Below are 19037 nucleotides of genomic sequence, written 5' to 3' on the forward strand. Positions count from 1 at the left end.
ATAATGGCATATGCTGCACATGTTTGAAAAGAAGGGCAAGTTGAGCATCACAGTTTGATTTTTCCAATGCTGCTTCTCTTACAATCACTATTTGTGGAATGGGGGATACTGCCTTACACACAAACATTCCAGTAGACTTGTGATAGATGCCAGTTGAAACAGAATACTTCCCCTATTCAAAGGCACAGGTTGCATCAGAAACAAGGAAACCACTTTAAACATTTAAAGAACAAAGACAAACTTGAGTTTAATCCATATTCCATAATTTGTAGAGTACAGTTTCTCATCCAAAATCACGCCTGATAGCAAAATATTTTGAGCATTACATTTTATATACAACAATGATGGGGTCACTGAAATACAAGGAACAATCTTTATAGAAGAGTACCTCAGGAGATGGATAAGAGTTAAGATACCTAAAAGCAACTCAAACATTTTGCAGTTCTTCAAATCACATCCTAATTTTTCCAATCGTTCAATGCCTATTGTGCCAAACATTTGGTACACAGTAAGCATTTGTTTCAAAAGATTGTTTAGCCTTTTGAATCCCTTCAGTAACATACTCCTTCACAATTTGCGCTAAACATCAACAGCTCTGGGATTGATGACGCACTGCAGACTGCTGAACAGCTCTTCTAGTGTGGTCATATACTAGAAGAGACTTATAACCATCTTGCTCAATTTTCTGATGGAGGAAATTGGATCCTTCCACACAATGACCCATTTTGAACACACTGCCATTCATTTTGCATACTGTAAACTGTGTGCTAAATGAGCACTCCACCAATGGGAAGGGCAAGGCAAAAACAGTTTACAACAAATCAGTGACAACAATTTGAGAAATCATGTTTTAAAGATGAGAAGGATAGCCTCCAGACTCTTGGAACAATACAAAAACATTTTAACCAATTAGACTTTAGCATACAAATGCAATCAATGAATGGTGGGTGGGACTTTGATGCAAACAATGGAATCTACAGCAATGAAAAAAACATCTCCATCTTGTGCTTGCATGCCAAGAAGTCATAAAGTAAGCATAATTGTCATGTTTTGTTACACACGAGATGTTTTAAAGCTTACCATAGACATCAATAATTGTGACAGTACACACTGTATTTATACTCTTCATTAAACAAAACAAGAAACTTAAGTGCAACTAGCAAACAACTGGCTTTCTTCAGAACATAGATTTCAGCTGCATCCTGTGTACAAACCATGTCAAAAACATGTACCACATCAAGAAATGCTGCTTTACCGGACAACGTACAATTAGAATTACAGTAGTTGGTCATTTTACAGAACCTTTGGATTTTCAGTAATCGGTAGAGGTTATTAATGCTTGTACTATGGTTGTTTGTTCACTTAGTCCCCTAGATGTCACATACTGACAAAAGCCTACAAGAACAAAAGACGAGACTGGGGATAAGCACAGACATGTAATCAAAACCAATATACTTTTACAGTGTCAACCATGTATGTTTTACATGTATTACAAATGTAAGCTGATTCAGAAACCGTTTAAACTATTATCATTTTAAAGAAAATAAATATTTGAGCCCAGTAGCGGATCTTCTGTATTCAGAGCATTCACTTTTATGTACCATGAACTGAAGTAGAAATAATGCAATTTTTAACTGTTACAAATTGTTACTAGAAAAAGTAACACAAAAGTAGAAATATCCTCCCCAAATTAATCCAAGAAAACTATGGCGCCCATGGAAGACCTAAACCTACAGTAATTCTTATGTGTTAGCATGCCGACTAGAAAATTGACAATTGTCGAAAATCATCTGCAGAATGTATGAAAAATGGGCCTATATGGTGGAAAAAACACCTCTGCCTTTTCATACGGCTTTGCGCACACTGAAAAGATTTCTGCGTGCACATATATAATTTATTTCCGCTGAAGCTGCTTGACCCTTACTCAATGTAAATAGTTGCAATTATCTGTAAATTTCCATTGTTGATAGTCATGCTCACTAATTTAAAGTCCTACTTTTGCTTTTAGCAAAATGAAAACTTCCTCAGCTAATATAACTGTTAATAGGCAGATTTACCAAGTAAGCAACTTCTTATGGATGCCTCAATTTCAAAACAAACACAAAAGGGCTAACCAGATGAATCTGTTACGAGGTTTATTTTTTTTTTGTTTAATACCACTGGAGAAGACTTAAAAAAGGAAAGCTCAATCGAGAACCACCTCACAGACAATGTGAGGTAAGAAAATTCTGCAATGATGTTAGCGAAGTAAAATAGAAGAAAATGTACACTTCGGCACAGTGATCCCTAGAATACCTCTTGTCATGTTCCTAAATTAGTATAATTTTCAATTTAGACAATTTCTTTTTTGGAGGCCACAGCAACAGATTTAACTAAAAAGGATTAAAATAACATTTACAAGACTAACATTTCTTTAAACTCTTATTAAAACCACAGAAAGAACAATTCTTTATTTAATGAATTTCCAGTAACTGCTGACTGAAAGTGCACCAGACATCCACTATTGATGATTTCATGTACACTTTTGTCCAACAGCCAAACAGTTTGTTTTACTGTGTTTTTTTTTTTTAACAGTGTGATCATTGAAGGCAACGCCTGCAGGACATTGTGCACCAAACAGTCACTGTGGGCCATCACTACCACGAAGGGGTAGGTCAACAAATCTTTATGGCCAGGGAAAAAAAAAAATCAATATAGAAATATGACATGTCGTCTATAAGATGAACTTCCCTAGAAAGAATCCAATGAAAATGGCTGCAATTACAACAAGGAGCGAGGGAAGCGGGTGAGCGACGTTTGAGTTTACTTTCACTCCTCCATGTACAAACCTTGATCTTTCATCCTGCAATAAAAAAAAGAATTAGAAGGGTTAACTCAAAGTTTTACATTTAATTGCATATTTTATTGTATTACATAACTTTATTAAAGATGGTAAACTTCATTAGGCAAGTTCAACTTCTACAGCCTACTGCATCTGATACAGTTCATGTAAAAGAGGACTTTAATCCATTTCCAGCTGAGGGACAGTAAACATGCTTAATGGTTATTCGAATCAGTGCTTCATGCTAGATTTCTCCTCACCGTAAACCCTGTAAGAAAAAGAATTAGCCAATTGTATGGTACTGTTAACCTCGGAAGGACGAAGGGCAGGGTTGGCCTTGCAGCTTATCAACACTATGTCATGTAGGTTTCAGAGCCATCTGAGGCTAGCCCTAAACTCAACTTACCCTTACCAGTCAGTCTTACTGAATTGACTATTAAGAATTGGAAACCAACACATTTAGCTGTGAAAGGAAACGTTTGAAACTAGTGAAGAGCAGGCAAGCACCTTAGATTTGCGATGCAGCTCTGGCAGCATTTTATGCTTAAAGTGGATTCATAGGGTTATCAATGATTCTCAAATTCTATGTCAAGACAGAATACGCCTATTGGGCTTCCCTTTATCAACACACAGAGCAGCAAGAAAAAGCAACAAAGACTACTTCTCCAAACAACCCCGAGTATTCCACTAAAGCAACATTTATTCCACCAATCAGAATCCATTTCCTCTTAAGTCATATCCGAACTGAGCAGTCCTCTTCATTTGCTGCTCATAGCCAAGATAAGTCACTTGTGTTTTGTGATCTCAGGGTGGGCAGTTTATTCCACTTATTGTAAAGAATGTGTGTTTAAAAAAGGGAGGCAGGCCCTCTGAGAGGTCCAGTGCCTTTTGGAGAAGTGAGAGGATCACGCAGGTGAGGAATTCGACCATCCGCACGGTGGGTGTGTACTCGCCTGGGCTTTTTTGAAATATTTAATTAACAGAATGATGGTAGACCAGCCTCATGAAAATGTGTGCGGCTAATCCACACACATTTTCCTATGCTCGCAGCACAATAAACGCACAGACCTGTGTACTCTGGGTGGACACAAACTACATGCACGGTCCACCATGTCATATTTAGTTGGAATATTACAGCGGGAGTACACACTGAATCTCCAGAAGGTGGAGGAACAGACCTTCCCCCTGCCATGGCCAGCTTGATTAACAACGGCTCCATAGATCTATCCTGCTCTTTTGTTGGGCACTGCAGCCGGGCAGCGATTAGCATATACATTGAAGTGTACTTCAAACATGGCCACTGGGCCTGGCTGCAGAAGTTAAAGTAGATGGGAAATCCCAACAACCTTTCATATGCAACTGTCAACCTGAAGCCAGCTCCCGTCCTCAGTGTCTGGGACTGCATGTTTTCAATAGTCCACCCCACATGGGGGCCCCATTCATAAGGTACAAGAATGTGGTTTTCAGGAGCCAGAGAGTCTGGTCTCACTGCAGCTTCAAGGGAGACCTGCCCTCTTTAATCAGGAACCAGAGAGCTCCATTAACCAGAGACCCTTTGATCAACAACAGACAGGAAGTTGGGTGGGACTTGGTATCACATGTTTTCACTCCTTTACCTTTTTTGTTGCAAAGAACTTTGGTTATGACCTCGTGCATACAGGAGATTGTTGGTGGGGACCCCAGGATTGGTTCATTAAGGTAGGCTTAGCCTTCACCAATCACTGTGGCCCATTTGGCTTTTAAAAAGAGAGAACTAAACCCCTCTTTCAGCATATCTGAAGACTTTGCAAGGAGTAGCAAGAAGACCTCTTCATTGGACCCTCGCTGAAGATAGTCTGCCTTACATCTTCCGCCAGTGAAGGAAGAGCAGGATTTCCAAAGTGGGAAGCAAGATTTCTCCCCTAAATTTCTGCCAGGGAACAGAGGGAGAGGAGAAATCCAGAGGGCCCTCAAGCCGCTCCAGAACCGGTACCCAGTCAGCACACAGCATGCCCTGCTAGGATCTGCAGCAAGCATCGTAGGTAGGAAGTGCCAGAAGGTCTCTGAATCTACAACAAAGTACAATGCAGCTGCCTGCAATACACTCCACAACTTGGGCAGTCCACCTTAAAGGACGGCACAAGGAAATTGAAGTAGCTGGGATAAGTGCCTTTATGAGCATCTACAGCCATCTTCCTTAAAGGACATTTTCGAGCCAGCTTAGTTAGCCGTTGTCAAGCTGCAGTCGCTCAAAGACATGCAAGATGTCTCGACCAGTGCTTCTGAACCACCGATCAGCACGGAGACAACCATTCCTGACCACAAGCCGCCATGCAGGCCAACCTGCAGTCGTTTGTCCAGCTACACTCGCCGAACTGTCTTGCAGTCTTATACCCGAAACTGACTCCCGTCTTGAACTGTCACAGAAGCCTGCAAAGCATACTGAAGCAGATTTGACACTGTCGAGCACCAAGGACATCTACAGCACAGGTTACATTCTGTTTATGTCCCCCTAATGCTTCCCAGAAGTCCCCTAGAGACATTCTAAGACCCGTTGCTCCCTTTGTGCTAAAGCCAAGAAACCTTGATCCACAACCTTTCGGAGATGAGCCTGCCGTTTCATCCACGTTACCCAAATTGGACAAGCAGGTTTATAATTTGTTATTGAAATCTGTTTGGATCTCTCCTTGTGTACTAGAGGGGTGGGGCTGATTGATGGTTTAGAAACAGATATTTACCCCTGGACCACTGGTGCCCCGGAAGTTGATTTGTCACAACATATGTGGAATCCAGAGGCGTGGCTTGCCATGGTGCCATGAGTACCACCAGAAGCGAGCGCCCAAGGCCGATCCGGTAATTGGTGCTTAAGGTCTGCACTCGAGAATGATCAAGAACAGTATCAGGCGTCGGAGGGTCTGAGGAGCGGCTGCACGAAATTTGGCTTGCATTGATTGCCGTAGAATGCCGCCACTTGACTAAGTTCATGCCTGGCCGAGCGGCAAGATGGCGGCCTATGTTGTATAAATGAGCCCTTGATGCAGTAAAGGGCGAACGGAGTAGGAGCGGAGTGCTACTGCCCTGTGTTGCAGCGATTGTAGCCCAATGACCGCCGGACTCGTCATAGTTGCGGCGCAGGGGCCCCAGAGTACTGAACGGTGGCCGGTGCGGTAAAGACTGAAGCACTGGATTAAAAACAGGAATGGTGGCCGAGTTCCCGACGCTGCGATGTGCAGGCAGCAGAACCCTCAAGTGAAGGGGGACAGCTCCGGTTAGGCTCCAGTGAAGAAATGTAGAAGCAGCCTAAGGGTAGAGGCGGGAAGAGGCAGGGTGGATCTTGCAGCTGTGGACCGCAGCTAGGACAAACGTTGCGGTGTGCAGCCCTGTCCGAAGGGGCTCGGAGGAAGATCCAAGCTGCCGGCATTATTAGCCCCACAAAACAGCGCTTTGGGTGTTACTGGTGCCCCGCCTCGCTGCCCATGTCGCGTGTGACTTGTATGGGTTACACATGAGCAGAGACCAAGAAGTGCGGCAGACCTTGCACGGGTCTCATTGGTGCAGATCCTCAACCCGGCGCATAGCGGGCAGACATCGTGCTGGCCTGGGGCCAGAGAGCCTGAGGAGTCCCCCTGATTTAAGCCACCAACAAGGCGCAACAGGTCATATAAGTGAAGTGGGCAAATACTTTGTGGTATAGTGCTTGATCCAGCCATAGAAGATCTGGCCGGCACCAGAACCCAACTGGCCCGGGCAGCGATGGTATAGATGGGAGTGACACCTTGAGTGCCCCCAGTTTGAGCAGGGAGGTTAGCGTGTGCCACTTTAGCTGGGGTTGAAGTGAGGACCCCGAGGCAAGTGATATCACACAGATCCGGGAAGCTAGTGACTTTCCTCAGCCTCTGGAGAGGCTCCACCTACAGTATTACCCTTTCGGGGTACTTGCCATACACTGGTACCAGCCCTGGCCCAGTGTCACACGCTCAGAATTCCGACTGTCCTCAGTTGCAGGACACAGACCTCACAGCAGCGGGAACCAAGCGTATCAAAGAAAGGGCCTGGACACTGCTGCCAGCTCTCTGGTGGGTTGAGGGCCTGGCACCAAGTCCATAAGGGAAGCACAACTCACGTATGATCTGGAACGGCACGATATTGAAACCCCAGTGGGACGGGTGGCAGTAAGATGGATCCACAGAAACTGCCCTTATTACACCACAGAGCCCCAACATACAGGATATGGGCTTCCAAGCCGGTACGCTACTAGGGTTCCATCTTGATGAGCGTCAAGACACACCTGGGGTGCACACAGACAACATTTGCAGAGTATTACAGGAGCGCCCCCGACTAACTGGATGCCCCCAAAAGCAGCCAAGCTGAGGGCTAACCAAAAGACACTCGACAGTTACGCCAAAAGCCCTCAGCAAACACTGGGGGGGGCAGAGTCAAGGGAGGGGGAACATGGCATCAGCACCAGTGAAAGAAGGGGACCCCATAGAAATGCACAATCAAGTGATGCAGGCAATTGTGGACTTGAAGGCCACATTAGGCACGCAAATTGAAGCCATCAAGATGGACATGGAACTCTTACATCAGGACGCCAGGAAGCTGGCTGAGCGAACTACAAACTTGGAAACCAAAATGAAAGAAAACACTGGAGCTTCAAGAAACACATACCAAGGTGCATATACTACAGCAGAAAGTGAATCGACTGGAAAATAGAGTGGAAGACGCAGAAGGAAGAGCATGCAGAAACAATGTTCACATTGTTGGCCTGCCAGAGGGGGAAGAAGGCAAAGATACCACGGCATACGAAAATATGTTCCTACAAGAGATCGGACTGGTGAACATCTCACAGGGCTTTACAATTGAAAGAGCACACAGAGCCCTCACTAGACGGCCGCCGCCAGGTGCCCTCCCAAGACTATAAGGATAGGGAAAAAATGATTTCCTATTCTAGACAAGGCGGCGCACTGCGAAGAGCTTCAGCAGACCTAGCGGTCTACCCGACTACACCTTTCAGGTGCAGAAGAGCAGGGCACAATTTTCAGTGGCCAAAGCAAGGCTAAGGTCAGCTGGCCTGAAATATATGCTCGTTTACCTGGCGCGTTTAACGTTCCTGTATAAGAACCGAGCCCTGTTCTTCGACCTCCCACAAGAGGTGCAGGAGTGGCTGGACAGAGAAAATACATCCAGCCACAGGGGAAGAAGGCACCCTGGACAAGCTTCAAGGAGGCAACGGAGAACAAATGACAACCGCTGACACTGTAGCAAACCCCCTGTACTGGTCTGCCGGGACTCATGCCTCAATCGGGACCCCCAAGACAAGCGGGTCACTAACTGGGGCACCTGCACATACGATTTATGGCCCCCATCTCTGGGGTCTCTTGATCCCACCTCATACGAGACCCTCCTCAGGGGGAAACTACTGTTTTCATAGAGAGAGACTAGGCATGTAGCTGCCACGATCATGCCCTCGGGTTGTCTCCCTTTTTCTCTTTGAGGGTATTTGTTTTGGTGCCCACCTGCTGCGTAGAAGCCTCGGGCGTATGCACCGGAGGTGGACATGAGAAGCTGACATTCCTGAGCAAGGGTAACAATGCTGGGCAATTTGCGGAGGGGGGGTTTGCAGAATTATTATAAGTTACTCACTGTAGTGACTAACATACTCTTAGTCCATAGTCCCCTTTCCTCCATACTGTATGGGCGTCCCTTCCAAGGAATGGGAGACAGCCTTTTTCACCAGGAAAAAACCTTCCCCTTTAAATTTAGAGGCGTGCGGGGGTGCAGTCCAGGCAGAATGTGCTGCCCTGACTCCGCCCTCCAGCGTCACACCTCAGTCCCCATTGACGCGCCAATAATGGATTTAACATTGCCTAATGACACCAGTATTAGGGGGGAGGTTGGTGGAACTTATTGAGCAAAGGGGACTATGGACTAAGAGTATGTTAGTCACTGCGGTGAGTAACATAATTACTCCTGTCCCATTTCCTCCATACTGTATGGGCGATTACAACTGATTGTAGCCCCAGGGTGGAGAGGAGACCCTCAAGCAAATAGGTTCCCGAGAACCGCCTGTCCGAAACCGCATCAGATCTAGAGGCAGCATCCAAACAGTAATGCTTGCAGAAAGCCGTGGGAGAGGCCCAAGTGGCCACAATGCTTATGACTTGCCAAGGGACATGGTGCTGGAATGCGATGGCCGTTGCCTTGGCCGACTGCGTGGGCATGCATGCTGGCCGTGAGCGGCTCCATCCAGCGGGATATGGAAGCCTTAGAGGCCCGATAGCCTGGCCTTGAGCCTCTGAACGTGACAAACAGGGCGTCCGATTTGTGGAAGCCCTTGGTCCTGTTAAAGTAGAATTTCAGAACATGCCTGACATCCAGGCAATGCAGCAATCTTGGTGCTTCGTCCTTGGGATCAGGAAAAAATGTAGGAAGGACCATTTCCTTTTTCAAGTGGAAAGCAGACTGAACCTTCGGCAGAAATGTCGGGTGTCCCCGCAGGACTACCTTGTCCTTGTGAAAGCTAGTATATGGTTCTGAGGTGACCAGCGCCTTGATTTCGCTGAATCTACGAGCCGAGGCCGACAAGTAATGCCGTCTCGATGGTGACCAGCATGATGTCCACAGACGCCATTGGCTCGAGCGGTTTGAGGTGTGTGTGTGGCAGGTGCCACCTGCATGCCTGAGTGGGCGAGGTGCGCCAAAAAGGAGAGCATGTCGTCCAAGGTGCACGGCAGGGGGGGTGGCGATTCCCTTGGAGTCTGCATAGTGGCAGAATCTGGTCCATTTTCTTTTGTACTGGGCCCCGATAGCTTTGCTCCTGGCACCTTGCAGGATCTCCAGATTGGCCTGCGAGAGGCTAAGGTGCCAAAGCGTTACCTGCTCAGGTACTATGCTCTGAGGGCTAGTTTCCCTGGTGCAGGGTGGATGACTGCCCCCCCCCGGCTGTGCCAGAAGATGTGCTTGGCCCATCGGGAGGTGAATCGGGGACACTTCGAGACTGAGCAGCTCCGAAAACCATGGCCTGGCCGGCTACCATGGAATAGAGCTATTAGAATGAGGAGTTGGCGAGACTCCTTGATTTAGCAAATTACCCTGTGAATCATGGGAGTGGGCGGAAAGGCGTAGGTTTTCATGCCGGTCCACTAGAGTTGAAATGCGTTGCCCAGAGAGCTGGGGCCCTGACCTTGTCCGGATGCTAACAGGGGACACTTATTGTTGTACCAGGTGGCAAAGATCCACCTGGGGGTGACCCCATGAAAATCTCCTGAATAACGAGGCCGCTTAGCTGCTACTCGGAATTGTCCGCTCCCAGCCTGCTGAGCCTGTCCGCTTCCAGGATGGATTCCCCCGGGAGGTGGACTGCCGTGAGGTAAATGTTTTCCAGGGCCACTTCCACATGCTGATCGCCAGTCTGCACACAGGAGGTGATCTGGTGCCTCCCTGCTTGTTGACGTAGTACATGCTGGTCGAGTTGTCCGTCTGGATGAGGACAATCTTGCCACTGAAAAGTGGTAGGAATGCCCTGAGCACTATCCAGATGGCGTTCAGCTCTAGCCAATTGATGTGGTATTCCTGCTCCTGTCGCGTCCAGATGCCGTGGACCGAGAGATCGTCCAGGGTGACTACCCAGCCCTCGAGCGAGGAATCCGTTCGGGTTGGGGTAGGCCCAGATACTACGCCAGGCCAGCAAGGTGTTTGTGGAAGGCCCCTGTCTGAGGATGACGTGTCCGGATCCTCCTCCTCATCCATATACTGCTGATCTGGGGGGGTCCTGTGGTGGAGAAGGAGTAGTAGTTGGCGCCAGAGTTTGGGTTGCAGGGACAGCAGCCTGAGGCTGAGGAGTCGGCTGGGGAGCCGGAGGAGGCGGCTGTGCTGCTGCTAGCATTGCAGGAATGACTTCCCTGATGGTGTCTGAGGATAATGCCCATCCGAGGTGACTTCATGAGGCCGAGGAACCTCTCGAAGAAAACCTCCTCACTGACTTAAGAGGTGGCAGGGGGTGCTGACGGGGTAGCAAGAGGCTGCTGCATACCCTGTCCATATGGATGCAAAGGAAAGCTGCCCTGAGTAAATGAGGGGTAGACTGTAGGCCACGTACCTGGTTGAGGCCAGTCCCACCTGGACACTCTTTCTTCACCTAATGCCTTTTTCTGGCACAGCAGCCATTTTGTCGGGCTGCCTGCCACATGCATGTGACGTGTTCGGCCCGCTGGGCCCGTCGTCCTCCAAGACTCTTGCGTGTGGATCACAAAGCCTACCCTGCTCCTTGGGCCTAGGCCCGGTAGGTGCGACACCCTCGACCCGGGGGTAGGTGTAGAGCTGCGCTTAGGTGCCCCCTCAGACGTATTGCCAGTATTAGGGCGTAGCCCCTCGCCATGGTGCCGGTATAAGGGTTAAGACCCGGTAAAAACCTTTCGGTCCCTCAACACTGGCACCGGGAAAATCCAAGGATCCCTCAGCCTGCGGGCTGGTAGCTGCAGCAGCCTCAGTGCATGTGCTGGTAGAAGCACCAGAGCGGTCCCTCCTGCACAGGAGAGTCCCTGGAAAGGAGTCTTCCCTTGCGAGGTGCGATGGAGAATATCAGCCTTACCTTGGGCCTGTTTCGATGTTTCACGAAGTTCTTGAAGTCCTCTGGAGGTGACTTCTGGAAGAGCTCCCTCCACCTGGCTAGTCTGTTCTTCAGCACTTTTGAGGACAGCGAGACACACGCTGAACAAGATTGTCAACCGTGGTCTGGGCCAAGGCAACGTAGACAGAGGGCGGGGGGGGGTCTGAAGTAGGGAAGAGCCCGTTGCAGGATGGACACCTGCTGAACCCTGTAGAAGTCTACATGTGCCGGGGAGGAGTGCGACGCCTTCGGACAGAGTACCTGAATGATAAAAACACAAAAAAGAAGACAGAAGTATCAGTGCGTGGAATAACATGGCTGAAGCTAAACCCAAAAGTGCTGGTAAATTCAGCCCATTCCCGTCGACGCAGAAAAGGGGACAGAGTTGTGGCGCCGGAGGGTGGAGTCAGGGCAGCGCATGCTCCCTGGGCCGCACGCCTCTAAAAGGGGAAGAAGATTTTTTTCTGGTGAAAAAGGTTCAGTTTCCCTTCCCTTGGAAGGGACGCCCATACAGTATGGGGGAAAGGTGACAAAACTTGAGTAAAAGGGGGTTACTTTTTGCTTATACTTGAGCTGGTTGGGGAAGTTGGGTTAGTTAACAAGGGTTATGTTTTGCCTGTAAAGAACCTCAGTGAAGTTACTGATCAGCAATTGTCGTCCATAATGAATATAGGACACTTGTCTGGTCTGTGGTGGGGGGGCTTTATTTACTATACGTAAACACTCAGGGCTAGCGCCGTAAATAAACTTACCTGGAATGTCAGGGGCTTGAACAACTATGTGAAACGAAACTGGGTCTACTCCTACCTGGAGAGAAGTAGAATTGATATTGCCTTGCTACAGGAGACGCACTTAACGGCTGATAAAACAAGCTTTGCGCTCCACGAAAATGAAGTGGGCGAGTGTTTGGGTCCCCATACTCTGCTTACGCCAGAGCAGTCTTGATTTGGATAGCGCCTTCTGTGCCATTGGGGGTCAGCCAGGTCAAAATGGACAACAATGTGTATAGGCGCGTTACAAATACCATATCATATCATATAACAAAGGCAGAATGGTGCTGGTACAAGGGCTCTTAGAACACAGACACATGCTTGATAAACACTCCCAACTACAATAAGTCGGGGTTCTTCCAGATTCCAGATGCTATACCCAAGACGTAGCACCTACAGAAACAGCAACATCATACGAGGGGAGACTTAAATTGTACTCTGAATCCAGTATTAGACAGATCTGAAACCAGGTTTAGCAGACCTGCCCCACCTGCCAGGTCTCTACAGAAGCGAAAACCAGCAGTGTTCAGACTTTGATAAGCAGGGAACTAGCTTCTGCGGAGGAACAGCTTCAGATGTTCTGCATGGGCCAGAATGGTACAGTGGTAGATGCTACCACGTTAAAGAAGTGTGTAGAATGCTGGGAAAGACTGGGCAAGTATAATTACTCTAAATACGTCGAGAGACAACAAAGAGGGTGACAAGTCGGGTAGGTTACTAACCTGGTTATATAAACAAGGGAAGTCCACCGAAGTCCCATCTACTTGATACACATGGGGAATGGTGACCTATGTCATACCCAGGTGAGAATTAACGCGGCCTTTAAAGAATGTTATCATACCCTCTATCAGGAGGCACCCCAAGTCCCAGATGCACATATACAAGAAGTACTAGACGAGATAGAGCTCCCTTGTTTAAGCCAACCCGCGATAGACAATTTGGAAGGATCTATCACATTGGAAGAAATAAAGTGTACGATTAGATCATTGCCTATGGCCAAAACCCCAGGTTCGGATGGTCTGACCAGGGAGCTCTATAAAGAATATGCAGAAGAACTGGCCCCTAAGCTCCTGATCGCATTTAATGACTCCTATGAAGTAGGAGTGGTCCCTCAGAGTCTGAAGGAGTCTAACATTGTTCCCCTTCTCAAGCCCTGCAAACCATCGGTCGAGTGTGGCTCATACAGGCCCCTATCCATGCTCACTTCAAGACAAGGTATTGATGGCTAAACTAGCGAATAGCCTGAAAAGGTTGATCCACACGATTATACATTCCGACCAGACTGGTTACGTGCCAGGCAGAAGTATGACCTGGAATCTGCAGCAGTTGGACCATGTTATCGATAGCACTGTGTCCTGGCAGACACCTTTGTCCTATAGCAATGCTAGACGCTGTGAAGGCGTTTGATTCAGTGAGATGGTAATGGCTCAATGCAACGCTGCGCAGGTTTAGCTTTGGACAGTCTTCTATAAGATGGGTGCGGCTGATCTATACTTAACCAGTAGCCAGAGTTAAGACAGGCAAACACATTTCGAACTCGTGGGAGCTGGAGAAAGGTAATAGGCAGGGGTTCCCTCTGTCCCAAGTGCTTTACATCTTCGCCATGGAACAGATATTGCAGTATTTAAGGACAGAATATATTGCAGCGTTCTTATTCAGTGACGGCGTTAGCCACCCGATATCAATGTATGCCGACAATACCTTACTATATATGCAAAACCCAGACGACAACCTAGAGTTGATCATGGAAGCCAGTGTTTGTAGAATTATCAGGGATTACGATTAGCATAGATAAGTAATCCCTGTTCCCGATTGGAGGCCTATGCAAAAAATTTCGGAACATGCTCCCAATCTTGGCATTGCAGTAGACGGTTGATATGTTTAGATACCTGGGAGTCAATATTTACCGTGACTCAGGGTCAGAACATGTTAACACCTTGACCACCCTGAAAGGTATCAAAAACTGAGATTTTGGAATAAGTTGCGCCTCTCAGTAATGGGTAGGGTGGCTCTGTTGAAAATGGTGATCTTGCCTAGATTATTGCACTGTTTTGTAAATGTCCCGTTCTATATACCTAAACCCTTCCTTAAGATGTTACTCTGTATGGGTGGGGTTTTTATGGCAGAATGGTAGGTGCAGAATAGCATTGTCCTCCTTACGAGTAAGGCAGAATTAGGGTTCCACACTTCGAGCTCTATTACATAGCAGGACAGCTGCAATTTGTGGTAGACTGGCTAGCAGATGACCGCTCCCCAGAAACGCAGATGCTTCTGCTCACGGAACAACACTTTTACCTGAGGGAGTTGCTGTGGAATAAGAGGCTTCGAGCCCACCACAGTTCACACTTGGCATCTCTGGGGGTGCAAATGTGGGACAGGGCACAAACAGATAGGACTTAAGGACCCGATCTCAGTACAGATTCCCTTGATATTGGGGCTGTTGACTTCTACATAAGCGCGGCTGGGGAGTTGGGAAATCCAGTGGTATTGCCACGATAGGCGATCTACTGCATGACACATCCTTCAAGCCCTTTGGCGAGTTAATTGCACACAGGTCTGCATCGTGGCCAAGATTTTCTACATTGCACCATTTAAAGGGAGATAATACACCGCTGGTCCACATTTGGCAAATTGATGGAAAATCTCTCAATTGTAGACATTCTGTATGACATCTGAGGGAGGACATACCATATCAGGGTATATGACTTACTTCTGATGGGAGGACCCCCCCCTCAACATTAGTGGTTAGACGCAAATGGGAGGAAGACTTTGGTGCCCCCTTTCAGACACATTGGAGGGAAATCCTGGGATATCACAAGTGTGTGTCCCGGAATGCTAGATTACAAATGATCCAGCAATTGTTAACACACAGGGCATATATGACCCCCTTGAGAATTTTGTGCTTCCCTGGTGCGGGCACACAACACTGCTCTAGGTACAATTCCAAAGACGTGGGTATGCTACACATGTTCTGGGCTTGCCCCACGGTGTGGATATACTGGCAGGAGGTAGCAGCCAGAACGAATAGGGGAAAGTTCGTATTGGATGTACTTTCCAGCAGGGCATGCCTGTTGGGTCGATTCTCAGGCCCCAAACGAGTGAAGTACATACATAAGATCAAATCTTATGTAAACACAGAATCATTATGGCATGGAAAGCCCAGAGGGGCCCTAACAGAAGACTAGTGGCGGGACCTGGAGAAGTGGGTGCAGGCCGAGACTGAGGTTTGGAAGGGGGCAACCCACTTTGGCCACTCTGGAGGATGTTGTAGCATGAGACGCCCTGATGCAAGATCTGTACGCTCCGGCAGTCACAGAAGCAGTTCAGGAGGACATATCCCGATAGACATTGTTGAGATGGATTTCTGAACTCTGACCTGGAGGGGCAGAGTTTCAGAAGGGCCGCCTAGAGTTTCTTGGAACAGGGTAACCTCTGTACAAGCCAGACCAATCAGGGTAGCGATGGCGGCTGTCAAGACTAAGTCTCAAGAGGGGTGAGGGTGACTGAAAGACCTCAATGAGCACACAAAGCAAGGACACTTACAAATTACTTCAGACAGGTGTTATATTACAAATATAGACACATTTATTACAAGGCCTTTGCAACATCGACAATAGCAAGGATTCACAATAATACTAAAGCAAATCAACACATCACAATCAATACAATATATATACAAGACCAAGGGGTCTAAGGAGTTATGAGCATGTAATATGTAGACCACCGAGATGGGGAGGAAAACAGGCAGTACAAGTAATCATTAGACCCAGTTCAACATCAGAAATACACCCAACTAGGAGGAAGTCCAAGCCCTACGAAGAGAGGAGCCTTATGCTCAAAAGTACCTGCACGCGCTTGTGCCAATGGACAAAATAGGGTCTCTTCAAGGGTCTCAGGCAGTTCAGGAAGGTGAGTGAAGCGATGAAGAACAAGTCCCCCCTCCTAATGCAAGGCCTCCACTTGTGGGCAGAGGCAGGGTGAGAGTGCGGGATAGAGTCGCTATATCGCAACAGCGGTAGAAAAGAAACTGGCTCCTGCGCGAGGGGCCACTGGTTGGGGTATGGACTACTCACCGGTCCCCGACGCAGGTAGACCCAGACTTCTCCAGTTCAGTTCACACTGCTTCAGTTGCAATAATAAGGACGTCTTGATACTGTGTAGATTCCGTGTAGCAGGATGCAGGGTCGAGGGTGTCCCAAATGCAGCGAACATGCACAAGTTTTTACCACAGCAGGGCAACACGGCAACCGCGTTTACTCTGGTCTGGGTACACTCGTCACACTTCAGACCTGGGAATGCCAAGTGTACAAAATTCGGTGCGAGGGTGCCGTGGACGCAGAGCAAGCAGTAGACCAAGTTTCAAGGGCTTCCCCGAAACGGTGGCGGTGACAGAGCAAAACGTCCTGCGTAAACTGGTCAGCCCACTGGTTGGCCCAGGGACATTTCCGAAGAGGCTTACTTGCAGGGTTTGATGAAGGTGCTGGGAATAGTTCCAATATTCCAATGGGTCGAAGCACCTTTGCAGACCTTCTAGGACGATCGGATGCAGAGGGGTCTCGCAGGACGACAGCGGTTCAGGGTGCCAAACCTTCAGAGGGTCACCAGCGGTTCCTCGACTCAGCTTTTTGTTGCAGGATACTTGGCTCCTTATCCCTCGTTCGGTGTGAACTCAGGAGATCGACATGGTAGTGGTGTTTCCAGCCTCCTCTTATCCAAAGTTCCCTTTGCGCCAAAACGGAGAGGACCCAATGGGAGATCTGCTCACCAACTCTCACACCATACGTGGACCTATCACAGACCACGGTGGTCCCAGGCCTTCAGGACACTGCAGACTCTCTAGCACCCAGGATGTGTATTGGAACAGACAACCCAACCCACATCCTGGAGGCATACAAACAGGGCATGCAGAAGCCTGCGCGAAAGCTTTGGGTTTTGCGGGAAAGTGCATGACCAAATACGGACTGACCCGGGTCGGCTCGATCTGGGGAAGGTGAAGGTGCAAGATGGCTAAAGGACAGGACAAAGAACCTCGTGGCATGGCCATTTTGGAGCCAGGCCAGTTATTCGTGCCAAACGCGGTAAGCCAGATAACATGGCAAAAAAAGGTTCAAAACACAAGAGAAACGATAGCTGCCACCAGTCCTGTCTGTGACCCACCTGCACATTTCATAATAAGTCCAGCAAGAGTTTCTAGGACCTTTGGAATGACTAGAGACCCAAGAGCGCGGTAAAGTAAGTTACAGTGCACTCTTGTTTCATGTTCCACAAAAGCTGCAACATGAGGAAAGGACTAAGGGAAACAAAGTCTCCCAGTACTGACCGTCTTAAGGGCATGTCCGTTTCCCCATAAGAATTGAGCGAAAGCCCAGAGGAGTGCGGCGGAAGGCTGCGCTTCTCTGGCAAAGTCTAGATCAGGGTGTAAAACAGCAGCAAAAAGTTTGGGGGTTGACACATGGAGGGAAAATTACATACAATCATGAAATCTTTCCTAACAGACACCACGCACGAATATTATAAAGATGGCAACCTGTGCTTAGTGGAATGATAAGGAAAGCCACGGGCTGGCACTGCAGGCGAATTACGGTGAGGAAACCGGGGGTAAGGGGGCTTACAGTTGGGGAAAAAGGTTTATGATGAGACTATACTGGATCACTGCTGTTCACTGTATAAAAATGTATAATTAAATGTTGGTTTTATATGTAAGGAAAAATCAATAAAAACGGTTTAAAAAAAAAACCGAACATGTGGAATCCATCCTGGCTAGCCTCCACTGAGTTGGGACCAGACAGAGCTCTGCCATAGAAACCGATCACTGATTGCTTCCTCCATGCAGGTGCAAAGAGTGTTGTGCATTGTCGCCTCGCAGCATTCTAGGGGACAACTCGAAATACCAGCACGTGGCTCATTGCACTTGGACCTAGACAGCAGGGCTGCATCAGCACGAAGTCTGAGTTGGGATCGGATTCCAGAAAAGGCGAGGAAGTGCTGCTTCCTCCCTATGCACTGACCACACTCTGCACCTATCAGTATTTCTAGCAATGTAGGGGCCAATTGAAATATTGAGGCGGGAGTGCCAAAAGAAAAACAAATTAACTAGTGAGAAGAGCAGGCTCAGCGCAAAAATCCAGCCCATGTACAAACCTATTCGTTTGACAGGTGATGTGCAAGGGAAGATACAATGTACATGCCTTATGCCTCATAACCATTACAGAATGCCCAATTCTGCGAACTAACAAGAGGTTCTCACAGCCTTTTACCACCTATGCAAGGTAAGAAAGTAGCTCACAGAGACCTGAATAGACATCTAGGAGCAAGGCACCAAGCTGACAAAAAGGTTTAAAAGGTTTAAAAGGTTTAAAAGTTTAAAAGCTCAGTTGGCTATACGATACCCAGAGCAGTTTGTCAGCTTGTATGCAGTCCATAAAAGGTTAGCATTGATGGAGGCATGGCTATCCAACACTCCCCAACCCCCTTTGCACTCCAAAGAAATACGCGGGCTAGAAGGAGCCAAGCTGCCTCTGCCCCCCCACACGCCAGTCGTAGAACAGCATCTATACAAGAGCCTCTCAAAAGGTGCAAGAATCCAGACCTGAAAGAAGACACTCTGATCCCCACCAGGCAGAAATAAGATTAAAGTTCTGAATCTTGCAGAGGTACAAACTCCTTTCGTAAACTGGTCAATGGCTACATTTCAGATGATGGGTAATAAGGCCTTAGACCCTCTGGTTCTTAAGAACAACATGGGCACAAAGAGGAGGAGGAGGAGGAATTCTCCAACTCTGGCACAGCCACACCGCCATGGAACTCCAGAATACTTGCTGCCCCGAGTGATCGCTAAGGTGGTCCAGAAAGGGAAATC

General features: G+C 47.9%; 1 protein-coding gene across 1 annotated transcript in view; it reads right to left on the minus strand.

Moving 5' to 3' along the window:
- Positions 1–221: 221 nt before the first annotated feature.
- Positions 222–19037, minus strand: part of VAPA (VAMP associated protein A) — a 488144-nt gene continuing 469328 nt past the window's right edge. Inside the window, exon 6 of the mRNA XM_069613378.1 lies at positions 222–2842. Within this exon, the coding sequence (XP_069469479.1) occupies positions 2714–2842 (129 nt within the window). The 3' untranslated portion in view covers positions 222–2713. The remainder of the gene's footprint in view (positions 2843–19037) is intronic.

This window comes from Ambystoma mexicanum, chromosome 5p (assembly GCF_040938575.1).
Source record: "Ambystoma mexicanum isolate Mex_15411 chromosome 5p, UKY_AmexF1_1, whole genome shotgun sequence".
In the NCBI taxonomy this organism is placed as follows: Eukaryota; Metazoa; Chordata; class Amphibia; order Caudata; family Ambystomatidae; genus Ambystoma; species Ambystoma mexicanum.